This window comes from Schistocerca americana, chromosome 9, assembly GCF_021461395.2.
Source record: "Schistocerca americana isolate TAMUIC-IGC-003095 chromosome 9, iqSchAmer2.1, whole genome shotgun sequence".
Lineage (NCBI taxonomy): Eukaryota > Metazoa > Arthropoda > Insecta > Orthoptera > Acrididae > Schistocerca > Schistocerca americana.
In genome coordinates this window covers 167,387,205-167,402,652 of record NC_060127.1, presented here as the reverse complement: position 1 = coordinate 167,402,652, position 15,448 = coordinate 167,387,205, and the positions used below count along the sequence as shown (strand labels likewise).

The 15,448-nt window shown below is 38.8% G+C and overlaps 1 protein-coding gene across 2 annotated transcripts in view; it reads right to left on the bottom strand.

Annotated features, from left to right (window-relative positions):
• The window catches only part of LOC124551285 (zinc finger protein 583-like), a 152,682-nt gene extending 138,861 nt beyond the window's left edge, over window positions 1-13,821 (bottom strand). For both annotated transcript variants that reach the window (XM_047126288.1, XM_047126289.1), the window contains exons 1-2: window positions 13,525-13,821; window positions 5,819-5,881 (exon numbers count right to left, since the gene is read on the bottom strand). In XM_047126288.1, the coding sequence (XP_046982244.1) occupies window positions 5,819-5,881; window positions 13,525-13,527 (66 nt within the window). In that variant the 5' untranslated portion in view covers window positions 13,528-13,821. The remainder of the gene's footprint in view (window positions 1-5,818; window positions 5,882-13,524) is intronic.
• Window positions 13,822-15,448: the final 1,627 nt, after the last annotated feature.

Below are 15,448 nucleotides of genomic sequence, written 5' to 3'. Positions count from 1 at the left end.
GTGTGTGTGTGTGTGTGTGTGTGTGTGTGTGTGTGTGTGTGTGTGTGTGAGACAGAGAGAGAGAGAGAGAGAGAGAGAGAGAGAGAGAGAGAGAGAAAATGTGCACCCGTTGTCTATTTCTGACAAAGGCCTTGTTGGCCAAAAGCTTATTTTGTAATTGTCTTCTTGTTGTGCCTATTTGCGACTCAGCATCTCCACTATGTGGTGAATAGCAATATTGCTACATTCCATTCTGGATTCTCTACTGTTTAAAAAAAATCAGGAATTTTAAGAACATGGGAAAAGTGTGTTTTTCAACATTTTTCATAAAAAATCTCAATGACTTATCCTATTTTTTATACATTATATCAACTCAGGGGCCTAAGCACTCAATGCTTAAAAACTGAGGTCAGTAGGTTAACTCATTACTAAGCAGCAGATCTATGAATACAAGGAATTTGGCATCTATTGACTGGATACACACCTTTCAGCCTTCAAACCCGAAACTGTCAAAAATGGTAAGAGTTAGGACAGTGCAATTTAATAGTTTTACTATTAAGACATGTAGGTATCCATGTACTGGCTATGACTAAATGCTGAAATGGTGAAATGGTCATCTTATCAGTGTGGGAGTACACAGAGTGACCCACTATGCTTTCATTGATCAGACTAACTGACCTCGGCTTCCCATTCCCATTCAGGTTCATGATCTGCTTCATTAAACGCCATATATTGATAGTCCTAATTGGTATCGGTGCGACTTTCCAGATTCCTGAAGTTAGATGAGGTACTGACTACAAGAATGGAATAACCATGTAGTATCATTAATTTCTGCTAGATTAATAAAGTATTTTCCACAGACAGAAAACCTTAACAAATACTAATCTGACTGACATTGCATTCATCTGATATGTATAAGATGATAAAATGTAAATTTAACTCTACAGTGGTTCACATATTGCAATGAAACTTACCAACAGATTGTAGCTATGTAATGACTTGAAACCGGACCCAACCTTTGCCTGTGCAGTTAATTTACTAAAAGCCATTAAAATATGCAACATGGTGCCAAATGTTTTAGTACAGACTATTCTGACTATATTTTGAGTTGTGATTTTTTTTAAATTATTTACACTGATACAACTATTTTGCTGCAGTACAGGAGAGAGATCAAAAATATACAACTTCACATTTATCAATGACAGGCAGTAGTGTTTAAAAGGACAATGGCTTTTTATGTAAGTAAAAGCTGACAAATACTAACACAAATTCTTTACAGACGAATGGGAAAAAAGGGAGAAGCCGACCTTGCGAAGGATCAGTTTAGATTCCACAGAAATGTTGGAACATGTGAGGCAATACTGACAGTACAATTTATCTTAGAAGATAGATTAAGGAAAGGCAAACCAACGTTTCTAGCATTTGTAAACTTAGAGAAAGCTTTCGACAATGTTGACTGGAATACTCTCTTTCAAATTCTGAAGGTGGCAGAGGTCAAATACGGGGAGCGAAAGGCTATTTGGAATTTGTACAGAAACCAAATGGCAGTTATAAAAGTCGAGGGGCACAAAAAGGAAGCAGGGGTTGGGAAGGGAATGACACAGGGTTGTAGCCTCTCCCCAATTTTATTCAATCTATATATTGAGCAATCAGTAAAGGAAACAGAAGAAAAATTCAGAGCAGGAATTAAAATCCATAGAGAAGAAACAAAAGCTTTGAAGTTTGACGATGACATTGTAATTATGTCAGACAGCAAAGGACCTGGAAGAGCAGTTGAACAGAATGGACAGTGTCTTGAAAGGAGGGTATAAGATGAACATCAACAAAAGCAAAACAAGGATAATGAAATGTGGTCAAATTAAGTTGGGTGATGCTGCGGGAATTAGATTAGGAAATGAGACACTTAAAGTAGTAAAGGAGTTTTGCTATTTGGGGAGCAAAATAACTGATGATGGTCGAAGTAGAGAGGATATAAAATGTAGACTGGCAATGGCAAGGAAACCGTTTCTGAGGAAGGGAAATTTGATAATGTTAAGAGTAGATTTAAGTGTCAGGAAGTCGTTTCTGAAAGTATTTGTATGGAGTGTAGCCACGTATGGAAGTGAAATGTGGACGATACATAGTTTAGACATGAAGAGAATAGAAGCTTTTGAAATGTGTTGCTACAGAAGAATTCTGAAGATTAGATGGGTAGATCACATAACTAATGAGGTGGTGTTAAATAGAATTGGGGAGAAGAGGAGTTTGTGGCACAACTTGACTAGAAGAAGGGATCGGTTGGTAGGACATGTTTTGAGGCATCAAGGGATCACAAATTTAGCATTGGAGGGCAGCGTGGAGGGTAAAAATCGTAGAGGGAGACCAAGAGATCACTACACTAAGCAGATTCAGAAGGATGTAGGTTTCAGTAGGTACTGGGAGATGAAGAAGCTTGCACAGGATAGAGTAGCATGGAGAGCTGCATCAAACCAGTCTCAGGACAACAACAACATTCATCTAATTGCTCTATCGCTTCTTGTTGTGAGATTTTACCAAACCTTTTTCGTTTTTTGTCTGATATTTCATTTCTTATAAATTGTGTTAGGTGTCTGATGTCTATTCTCAGCTTTTCTATTCTGATCTGTAGCCTGTGTTGCCATGCTGGTTTTGTGGGTTTCTTCTGTGTGTTGGTTGGTTCTGATCTCTGCCTAGTGTGTATATTTAGTGTAGTGAGTGCTCCTATATAAACCAGTAGTTTTAACTCTTCCATAGTTGTATTTTCGTCTATTTTGTTGTGTATGATTGTGTTGATAGTTGTTATTGTTGTTTTGACTTGTGGGTTATTTGGTGGTCTATGCAAGAATGGTCTAATGTCTGTATTTGTGTCTTTATATTCTATGTATGTCAGCTGAAATTTTTCTTCTATATCTAACATGTGTGTCACTTCATGTTCTATTTGTGCTTGTTCTGGTGGCTGTCTTAAGATTTCGTTTTCCTCTGATTGTTTAACTGATGCGTGTTATTCTTTGTTTGTTTGCTGTGGTATGTTTGAGTCCATTACTGTATTTTCTTCTTCTTCTGATAGCACATTATTTTGTTCCAGTATTTGTTGTACTTGTTTGATGTTTTCTAATTCTGACTGGGGTATCCTGTTGCTTTTTATTATTACACGGATCTGATCAGCTAATCGTTGTTCTGTTAAAAATTTTAATTCTGGGTATCTGGTAATAAATGTTGTGTATACTTGTGATCTATATCCAGTTGTGTTGGTTCCTAAGTCTGTTGCTTGGTAATAACAGAACATGAGGTGTCGGTTAACTTAATCTGACCATCTCATCCTCTGTCTTTGTTTTCCTTCTAGAGTGGTTGCAGGAAGCACATCCTGCAAAACACCTCTATTTGGATTTAAATCATTTTCCGTGTGGCTAGCAGTGTCGTTACCATTGTGGACGGGCATAGGGTTCAAGCGTCGTCGCCGACCATGACAGCACTTGTCCAAGGCTTCATTAGTTCTGTCCTGAGCCAACTAATCACACTAAAAGGGGGGTTGCCCTATTAGTGGTTTGTTCTTTTCGTCATCTTTTACGACTGGCAGAACATAACGGAGGCCTATTCATTTCCCGGGCCTCCCCTACTTATTATTATTATTATTATTATTATTATTATTATTATTACATACAAATATTTTACATATTTTATTGTTATTATTATTAAAATCCTAGCCATCAGTGGCATGTTTTATTAAATGGGGTGTGATTGCAAGTTACATTGGAGGCTAGGAAAGAAGCGGATAAGAAACACTGGTGCCTCCTCTACAAACCAACAGTGGAACATCATTACCTACAAGCTGCAGTTGATATTGGGCCACAGATACAATGTCAAAAAATGACTGGGACAGTCTGAGGAATAGGATGGATAGGTAAGGGGATACAATGAGGTTCAGCTGAAATCCAGTTTTGGATTAGGTGGGTAATGAGCAGCATTGACAAAGTGGCTCTGACCAGAGCTACAGCACGCAATAAGTCCAGGCCAAATGTGCTAAGGAGGGGTGGCAATATGTAACCAAGGGGTTAGAGAAACTGTAGGGGAAGATACAGATGGACTATAAGAGAGAAAGAAAACAGGTAAAAAAACTTGATACAGCAATGAAGGAAGAACAACAACGTATATGGAGATGCATATCACTCCACAGACTGTTGTGTTTTCCTACATCTTCTTACCAGTGAATGATACTCGCAACTGGCAATTATAAAAGAAGATGTCACAGATAAAAGTGCAGATATTGTGCAAGGTTATCATTTCTGTATATGCGTGGTGTGTGAATCCAAAGACAATGCATGTCTTCCAAATGGGGTGGTATCTGCAGAGACTTCAAGAAAGGAAATGCTGGCTCAGATACAAAAATAATTACATCATGGAGTGCCAGCCTACCTTGGAGGTGCACTACATTCCAAATCACAAAGAGAACAACTGAAGCTTGTAAAGGAAAGAGACTTGTAATTAACCTTTGTTGTTCTTGACAATTATGATTCTGAGTTTGGGTATAATATATTGAGTCAGGATGCTGTTCATGTAAATGAGTTTATGAATGTTTTATAAATAATATGACTGAAATTCCCAAAGCAATTTGACGGAGACTTGAAATGTGCTGTAAACAACCTTAACAGCTACACATGAACAAACGATCCTGAGTCTGAGAACGACAAAAAGATGCCGTGGTTAAGAATAAAGGTAAACAAGAACTAAATTAATATCTGAGATTACATCTCAAGTAACAGAACAAAAAGAGAGCCATGTTGCAATACAAATATTCATATTAAAATGTTCATCAGATTGTTGAGATGTTGAGTAGTTGAAGCCATTAAACAATGCTAAACCTGTGGACAATGTTCTCATTCAGAAATTACTAGGATGGAATACACATACATTTACACTGCAGTACCAATACAATGGAGGGAGAGAGAGAGAGAGAGAGAGAGAGAGAGAGAGAGAGAGAGAGAGAGAGAGAGAGAGAGAGAGAGAGAGAGGGGGGGGGGGCATTTGTAGGAGGGGCTGCTTGTGTCTTCTTTGAATAACTTAACTTGTGCGATATCTGTAAAGGCTCTTTTGATAGGATTTAATGAATTGTGTGTGGATAAAAGTAATGGGATTAATTAACCTAGTCATCGTTATTTCTATATTTCCACTTAGCCTCGATCTACCAAAACTTGCCTCACTGAGGCCTGTGTGGTATCATACCCCTGTGTAGTCATATTTTATCAACTAACATTTATTGTGTATCATTCTTTTACTAACAGACCTACCAAGAATTAGCCTAGCATTCTTGAGTTGTTGTTCCACGTGAAGGAAGTGCCTCAAAACTTACCAATTAGATTATTTCCTTTATGACAGATCAGTTCTACATATAGATACCAGTTTTTATTGACGATTAACAAAGATGACACATTAAGTTGCAGATCAACAATTAAAAGACGCTTCCACATTAGATTTCAGCCACAGCTTTCATCAGAAAAAGAAACACACGCACATGCATTCACACAAGCAAGCACACCTCACGCACACATGACTGCATCACCTGCAGATAGGACTAGCTGGTCCGAGCTGCACGAGATGGCGGTCGTGTGCATGACGTGCGCTTGTTTGTGTGAATGCACGTGCGTGTGTTTCTTTTTCTGATGAAAGCTGTGGCTGAAATCTAATGTGGAAGCGTCTTTTAATTGTTGATCTGCAACTTAATGTGTCATTTTTGAGGTAAGTATCAATCTAGCTTTCCTTACATTGTTGATATTCCACAATGGCTGCACAAAAAGAAAAACTCTAATGAAACGCTACAGTGAATATTTGCATTAATATCACTTACTGGCTCTTCTTTGATGTCTATTCTGCTGCACAGTGGGACTGCCTCTTTCTCTCCTGTGGATTCCTGTAAGAGGAGAACATGCCAGATAATTTAGTAAAAACAGATCTCCCTCTCCCTCTCCCTCTCCCACACACACACACACACACACACACACACACACACACACACACACACACACACACAAAATCTCGCCATGAAAGAGTGTCATCAAGGATGTGGACTGAGTCAAGTGAGACAGCCACTACTGTCAACTTTTATAACATATACTGACAACAATTTCTCACTAATGCTAGTCTACTCTAACTAGTAGTTGTGGAAATTACTTCTGGATTATTTTAAACAACTACATTAGGAGAAAAATCAGCTGCTTCCATAAAAGGCACACCTCCTTCTCTCATACCACTCATCTGCTGTTTTTAAAGGCATTTACTTCATGCACACCAGTACCATTTGTAAACAGTCAAAATTCTGTTTAACACATCTGAGTATCCAAATATTCTGATAAACTGTAGGTGTGACTAACAAGGTATTATCAGGAAACAAGGTTTTAGGTACAGTTGCTCCTGTTGAATCTTTCACTGGATAGGCTTCAGCCCAATGAGAGAAACAATCATCACTGCGAGACGGTATTGGTATCCGTTTGATGGTGGTTAAGGTTCAAAGACATCAATACAGACATACTCACATCTTTGAATATGAAAGGTAAAGTGCCAAGCAGAGCTATAATGTGTCAACTTATTCTGGTGTTATGACTAGCATTGCAATGGAAGACAGATGCTTTGCAATCTTCCTCGATACTTGACCAAACAAATTCCTCTTCCGCTAGCTGTGCAGTATCGCTGACTACTGGGTGATATAAGCTGTGGAGAGAGGAAACTGCTTGCTGATGGTTATCTGCTGTAACAAATGCACATGCTTATGACATGGATATGTCACAATATGGCACTAAATACGAGATTATTATCTGAATATGTCAGAGTTGTAAGCTCTATCGTGCTTTCTGGAATGTCTTTAGTTAGTTGTCTGTGACAGCATGTGCCAAGAAGTCAAGCGTGTTCACAACAGCATTAATGTGAGACAGATCATTTGCTGGTCCATTCTGTTAACCATCAACATACTGAATATCTATGATGAACTGTGTGATGCAGTCTGAATGCTCTAACTGGCACAATAATTCTTTGTCTGGCTTCTGACAGAAGGTAATAATCTGTCACTGAAGAAAGCCAGAGATTGCCACTAATGTCAAATACGTTGTTGTTGTACAGCTCCAATCACAGCTGATGGTGTGTCTGCCACAGCAGTGAGACGTGTGCCTGGAAGGGGATGAGCTAATATAGCATCCTCAGCAACAGCAGCTTTTCCTCTAATGAAGGATGCTTCCCTTCATCACTCCACTGCAGATGTCTCTTGGTTTGGGTGAAATCTTGAAAAATTCAATGAGAGGTGCTACCAACAATGCACAATTGCACCCAACTCATCGTTAAAAATTTGTCACACCCCAGGGACAGTATACTGTCATTCACATATTCTTATGGGTTGTGTACATATGACACTTGGCATTTACCACTTCAAGCATAACAACATTAATAGCACTTAATGCATTTGAACTTTTAATTAGCCAAGGGAATGTTACTGCAACCATATTAAATGTTGCGTGAAATCAATAAATTTCATGTTGCTTTCCTCTTTTCCATGTAACTTATATTCTGTTTCAGGTAGTACAAACTGGGTACTATTAACTAAAATTTCTATTAAGGAAGCTTTATATTCCAAGACATATTCTATCATGCATTTAAACAAGCAAGTGTCTGAGTATGTGTCTACGTGCGCAAACGAGAGAGGGAAGAGAGAGAGGGAAGGGAGGAGCAAGGAATAGGGAGGAAGTGTGAAAGAGAAGATTTTAAAATATAGGCCTGAAACAGAAGTATGTCATTTCCTTTTATGTTGGGGATGAAATCTGTAGAGAGAACAAAGAATCTGTAATTAAGTGAAATTCAAGAGAAAAGTACTTCAAAGATAAGAGATTTAGTACATATATGACTTACTACTTGTAAAAAACATAATGTTGTTCAAGACACCCGTATCATCCTAACAGGAGCAGGGGGGGAGGGGGGAGGATGAGAAATCTATAATTAAAAATTACGAAATTAGTACTTAAACCACAGTTTTTGTGGGTTCTGGGCTGATTAACGATTCTTGATGACGTTTAACGCATCAGGTGTGAAGTGTCAACTCAAAGAAGTATGGCGAAAAGCATAACAGCAGAGCATTTGGCAATATGGGTGATAAGAGGGCCAAATATTAAATTAAGCACTGGAATCTATGGAGCAATTGGCATCAGTACTTGCACATACATTGTTTATTATTTGGGGGAAAAAGCCTCTCAGACTAAGAATCTCCAAGGTGTGACAATGGAACAAAAAACAACACACACAAATCATCAAACCCATTATCCACCACCTCAAGAAAAACAAATACTATAAAAGAAAATTTAAATTTCAACATTCTGCTACACCAACAAAACCACAGGAATCAGACACTTCCCATTCAACAGAAGCGTTTGATTCCACCCATCTGTTTTCACCCTTGACATAATAGTGTTGTGGCATGTAACATCATTATGGCACTGAGTTTTTGAGTTGGCTGTGTTTGTAGATGTCTTACTGTTGTATCTGATCATGCCCTCTGGTGTTAGATGTGGACCCACTGAGTTTAACATGGGCTATTGGGTTCATTTGAGTTTATGTAGTTGGTGCTGTAATGTGGGTTTTGGAGGTGTTTTCAGTGAGTTAAGGAATTTCTTTTTTTTTTTTTTTTTTTTTGCATTTTTGTGAGGTCTGATTAATTTAGTGCCTGTCAGCAGGGAAAAAAGTCTAATTGTTTTTTCGCTATTTTCTTAGGTATGGATGTGACAGTGAAGTTCATGAGTGTGTAATTATGTTCTGAGATGACAATGTCGGACGTGTGTGTGTGTGTGTGTGTGTGTGTGTGTGTGTGTGTGTGTGTGTGTGTGTTGCATGGTTATGGTAGGTTTTAATTGATGTAGTGAATATGGGGTATTTGGGTTTTTGAGTTTCTGGGGTTATGGTTCCACTTTCCAAAGTTGTAGGTGACGGTTTTTGGTATAGATAGCTGCAGTTGAGCTGTAAATTACTTTGTTTTGTTTTGTTTTGTTTTATGGCATGAAAACAACTGGGATCATACGCACCCAGGTCAAGGATAAGCTATAAAGGTCACAGAAAATGTCTGATTCCACTTTTTGGAGTTGCAGGTGTTCGATTTTTGGTATTGATATCTCTGGTTGAGCTATATAGGTCAAAGGAAATGTCCAATTGCTTCTTTTCGAGATTATAGGTGTTTGGTTTTTTTTGTATCAATAGTTGAGTTGTACAGCTCAAGGAAAATGTCCGATTCCTGTGGTTTTGTTGGTGTAGCACGATGCTGTAATTTAATTTTTTTATGTATTAATTGTTTTGGGACAGTGATGTGTTTTTTGTTGTTGTATATTTAGCTTGTCCCTGCCCTACGCCCCCCAGTTTTCCACAGTTGTCCTGTTAGTTCATCTTATTTTTGGAGTAAGACATTGCTGTCTCATTTTAATTTTTGGTCACGTTTGTTGGCATGTGTATGTAGTGACATTGTTGTCATTCTGTATACATTGGAAATAGTCATTTCCACCATATTAATGACATCACGGGCCAAAGCAGACGTGTGGAATTGGATGCTTCTGTAACGCTCAAACCTTCACTTATCCTATCTATCAAAAATGAAGTTCACAGTGCAACAAACCAAAACTCACTCACACAACTAATATCAAAAACATAACCTGAGCCAAAGTTCATGATACCTTTCAATCATGATACAACACATTTACCTAACACTAAAAAGAATAACCCCAAAATTCATGAAGACTTGCATCATCACCTATTTTGACACAAAAAACTACACACACACACACACACACACACACACACACACACACACACACACACACACACACTACAATTATAAATAAATACTTACCAAACCAGGCCACTGTCACATAAATCTAGGCTGCTGCCCTTGTAGAAGAACTAAAGTAAGTGCAACCAAACTTAGTGCACATGGGACTACAGGACTAAGAAACCTCCCATTCCAATGGTAGGGGTTGGAAAGTGGTGACATGTTTATATTGTAGGAATAGAAGAGTTTGTAAATTGCTCTACAATTTCTATGCTGTACTTAATGGGAAAGACAGATTACAACCAGTAAATCAATCGCAGAAACATAGAGTATGGTAATATTCAAAAAGGAGACTTACCCATTCGTATCAATAATTATCTCATAAATGCAACTGGTGCATTCAGATTGAAATTCACAAATTAAGGAAAAAAGAAAATTTGAAAGTAGTTTGTAGCTTGAAAATAGTTTCAATAAATTATTAAGTGTTAAAGATGGTAAAAAGCTTGAAGCCAAAAATGTCTGGAGCTTTGCATGAAGTGCTGTATCTGTCTTCATAAAAGATTGCTTCACAAACTGCAAGACCCACATTGTCATTTTATCATTCAATAAAGGAGTGTTTCCCAAAAAGTGAAGCTATTACTTACAAGTGACAGCAAGTAAAAGGCAGAAAACCACTGACACTTATCTCTCCTCATTTTGGTCTCCATATTAGAGAAATTGTTTAAGTAGAGTGTCAACAATTATGTAAAGAAAAATGATGCTCACTGTTATAACACAGGAAGGAAAAAAAGACATTCATCACTCCACATTAAAGCCGTCTTTAGCACAAAAAGGGGACCATAGTGCTTCAAAAAATTTTTGATCACTTAACCAGTGATATAAAATTCTCACAGACAGCAAAGTAAAATTTGAAAACAAACTGAGAAAGTTTCTCCTTGACAACTTTTTCTCCTCCTCAAAAGGAAGAATTTCTATTACTATAATGTGTAAAATGTGCAGGTAGGAATTACCAACTCACATCTGTATTTTTTCTTCTCTTTCTTTTTGTAAAACCTCAAAACGTTCAGAATGTAACCATATGTATAAATCAACTTGTGACATGAACATGTGACCCCCACCCCCACCCTCACCCATACATGATGAATATACATGCATGAAGGCTGGCAAGGAGGTGTGTGTGGGGGAGGGGGAGGGGGATGGGGAGGGGGAGGGGAGAGGGAGGGGGATGGGGAGGGGGAGGGGAGAGGGAGGGGGATGGGGAGAGGGAGGGGGAGGGGGAGGGGGATGGGGAGGGGGAGGGGGAGGGGGAGGGGGAGAGGGAGGGGGGTTGGAGAGAGGAGGGGAGGAAGGAGGATGAAGGGGCAGAACGAGAAATAATTCAGGAAAGACGTTATTCACACATTCCACTAGTATGATTATAATTGCTCCAAACAAATCCCTGAGCATAACTGATGAAGTCCTGAAGTACGTCTACTCTTTGTTTAATGCCAAAAGATTGACAGTCTCCATACATCAAACTACCTGCAATTTTGGAAACCTAAATATACAAAACTGTTGACAAAAACTTAAATTATAGAGACTGCATAACAAACCTTGCACCGACTTAATTCAATCTGTTTTACTTTAAGAAATGTCTGAAACATTTGCACAACAGAGTCGCCAGGATGGTGTACTTTGATCCTTTGGTTATGTCCAGTTCCTCTTTACACGCGAATTATTATTTTGGAATTGTCACCACCCCATTTACAACCAGTTTATTTGTTACAGAAAATGGCAATCTGAATAACAATGTACATCTTTAAAAAGAAAAACACACACACACACACACACACACACGCACACACACACACAAGACATTTTAATCACCAGGACCAAATTAGAAATTCTCAGGCTAGGAAAACTAAACCACAGCTCATTATACACAGTGAGAAAAAAGTATTCATGCATAAAGAAATGTGAGGTGTACTAATTTTAGGCTTTACAGTGCACTGCCACCCTGCATCAGACAACAGAAGATGAAAATAAATTTAATCCAGATTTCAAAAAATTCTTTTGCAGCAATGATGGCACATAGCATTTATTTGGAGAGGTTTATATTATGCTAAAATTGAACCTACAGGGTATTTCATCTGTATAAACTGTTATATGTTTACATATCTAAGGCAACAGCTGTCTGATATAACTTTTTTTAAAAAAAGAAAAAAAAAAGAATCATTGTTATGTATTAAACATCTGGCGCATAGAAAGTATAGAGTGTTAACTAGGAAAAACATTAGAACAGTTCATGAGCTATCAACAAACACTTTTAGAAGGAATCTGCAAGGCATCAGCTGGAGTAAGCTATATGAGGTAATGAATGTTAATTCTAAGCTTAATCCATTTCTAAGTAAATTCCCTCCTCCTTGAACAACTGTTTCTCAAAGTAAATTATGAAATATGGCACTAGCAGTGTATCAAAGAAACCCGAGTTAAAAAGGTATTTAAGTATCAAGCAGCAGAAAGAGAGAACAAAAATAAAATGAAAACAACATAGAGCATAATTTGAAAGCAAACAGGAAAATCTATCAAGGAACACGATGATCTAGTAATTAAAGACAAAGACCAATTGATACACAACACCAAACATACAGCAGGCCCTTCTAACACTCAGTTTCTAAATATAACTGAGAAACCTGGTGCAGCCAGCTTGTAATAACAGGGGGTACGGTGATGTAGATGACACTATTTGAAGATTAATCTTGACAGCAGTTGCTAGCAGGTCATTTACACTGTTATTCTATATTTCAAACTTGTGAATACTAAGACATGCTTAGTTCGCATTATGTATCAGTATTCAACCACACACAAACTACTAATAGCTTCATTTTCAAATAAATATGGCAACAGTTTATGAATGTTAGGTAGCTGGATTTTCAGGCTCATTGTTTTAACACTACCCAGCCTCAAAAACAAACAAAATTATTTCCAGTACAAAAACGTTTTGTTCTACAATAAGAAACACAAAGAAAATGGGGTGAGTGTTAATATTTAGAAATGTTGCGTAAAAGTACACAGAAATTTGATTACAAAATTAATGGCATGTATACACATTAATAACGTCAGACTACTCATAAATAACTGCTTGTCAATTTTGAGTTCATGAAGCGTTGAAATTGTGACCACCACAGCCCTGAAATTTTTAAATGGTGCTATTGGGAAAAAGTTGGGCATTTGACTCAAATATCTCCTCTGCATTATAACTAGTTCCAGTTTCAAGCCAACTTAAGTCCTGCCAAGGCTATCGTTGAACTCGCTTGACAGTTTTCGGCCCTCCACTGAAAGCTTCATAAAAACTGGAATTATCTTTTTTTTTTTTTATCTTGAGTTAAATGTTTGCACAGCTTAGTTGTACGTTATTGGGTGCGTCAGCGCAAAATTTCTATCTGTTTGAATATGGTCGGAAGCTGACCACTGGACTGGTCGGCGTGTATGACGTAGCATGTAAATAATGGCCTTCCAATGTCTTCAATAGCATATTAAATTTTTTATGTTGCTTTCGTATGAACCGTACTACATTATTTTACTTCACGTTGCACGCGTCCTAGTTAGTAGAACGTTATACATATATTACTCTGACAAAGGTGTACAGTTAAAATTGTTTGTGTTACTCTTCAAATGAAGACGAAGGCGTGAATAGGGGGGGGGGGGGGTGCAATCGTGACAAATATGTAACTTCCACCGATGAAATTTGCACACAATTCATTCAACAGTTATTATATACTCACCATATCCAACACGAATTGCTTCGCAAAGTAAATCACGAGTGCTTACTGAACAATTCCATTTGTAATGTAACTCCTGTCACAACTTCACCAACAGCAGACGTCTGTTACCTATTGTTTACGGTTCAGCCGAACTGTATGATGGGGATGCCAACAGGCTGTTGTCAGTGTTATTTAGGGCATTTGCTACAGAGATGATGCGTTGTTATAGTGTGTCACAAATGATGTGGATTTCATTAAATAAATATTGTGTACATACATCGTTACTGTACAACACATCAGTGATAAAAATTCGTATTTAGTTCCATAACAACATATATCTTTGGGACCATGATGGTTACCGGCAGGATTATCAATGACAAACAAACGCATATGGGTGTGATCGCAGATGTTTGCTTGACCTGAGTAGATTTAAAAACGAGTTCGTATTTACCGCTTCTGGGCGGTCATGTAAACACTTCAGGATCGATTCTGGGAATACGTGTCTTTTAAGGTTAGTTTAGTCGCGATCATGCAGTGGGCGAGAGAGGAACGCGCGTTCGCCATTGTGGCCTACTTTTCGAATGGACGTTCGGTGATCGGAGTTGAGCGTGCATTCAGGAAACAGTTCAAGATCGCGCCTTCACGTCGTGTTCCTGATGGTAAATCAACTGTTATGCGGGTAGAGACCTTTATGGGTACTGGAAGTGTGCAGAAAAAGAAACCAGGACCTTCAAGAGCCACCAGAATGCATGAAAACATAGAGAGGGTAAGGATGTCGATTTTTAATTCTCCCAAGCGATCTACACCCAAATATACAGCTGCTCTTTCAATTTCTGAACGCACAGTGAGACGAATTCTTCATGAAATTTCATCCATGTAAACTGTCAGTGGTGCACACACTCCATCCGTTCATGAAAAAGTGTGTATGAAGCCTTGATCAATGAGCTGCCTTATGACGACTTTGTGTTCTTCAACGAAGAGGCAAATTTTCATTTGTCTGGCTGCTTTTTTTTTTTTTTTGTGATTTCATTCCCCTGCCCCATATGGGCAGGGGAGGGCTGTCAGCAGCACAATCCGTCGCTCTTCAGCCGAGTGACATGACAACTAATACAAGAATAAAATGTTACATATAAGGCGATAAGAAGGGGGGACATAAAACAGGCCAAGGGGAGATAATAGAGGTAAAAATACACTGACATAGAGACGTTCATGGGGGACAATCAAAAAAGTCGACATAAAGTTTAAAAAACACAGGTGGCGATTCTTAGCACTCAAAAAAGACACTGAAGTCAACCGCACATGTTAAAAGTTGGCCACAGTATTAACATTCCAGAAAAACCCACTTTAAACCTACTTGGAGCACACACAATGAAGAATAAAACTGGGACGTCAGTGGTGCACCAAGAGGCAGGAGACAGGTGGGGCAGGAGATGAAGAGGGAAGTCAAGGCAGGATGGAGTGCAGAGACACTGAAGGGGAGCACAAGAGAGGGAGGGGGAGTAGGAGTGGAAAGCCGCTCAGGAGAAGGGAGGCGGAGAAGAGGGAGCCCTGAGGAGGAGGCAGGAGAAAGATGGGGTTAGAGTTGGTAGGAAGGGTAGATGACAGGGTGAAGCTCATCATCCAGGAGGGGTAGATGGTGGAAGTTGCATTGGGTAAGGAGGTGGAGGGTGTGGAGATGGAGAGAGGGTGGGACACAATGGTAAAGGCACAGCAATGGGATGGAGAGGAAGGGAGACACCAGGGGGTGAGAGGGATCAAGGTAACGGAGAATATGTAATGTGCGAATGTGTTCAAGGAAAATGAGGTGGGGGAAGGGGATGAGGTCATAGAGGATGCATGTGGGGGACAGAAGGCAGATGCAGAAGGCGAGGTGGAGTGCATGGTGTTCGAGGATTTGGAGGGATTTATAGATCCTGGGAGTGGTCTGGCTGCGTGAATAAACAAA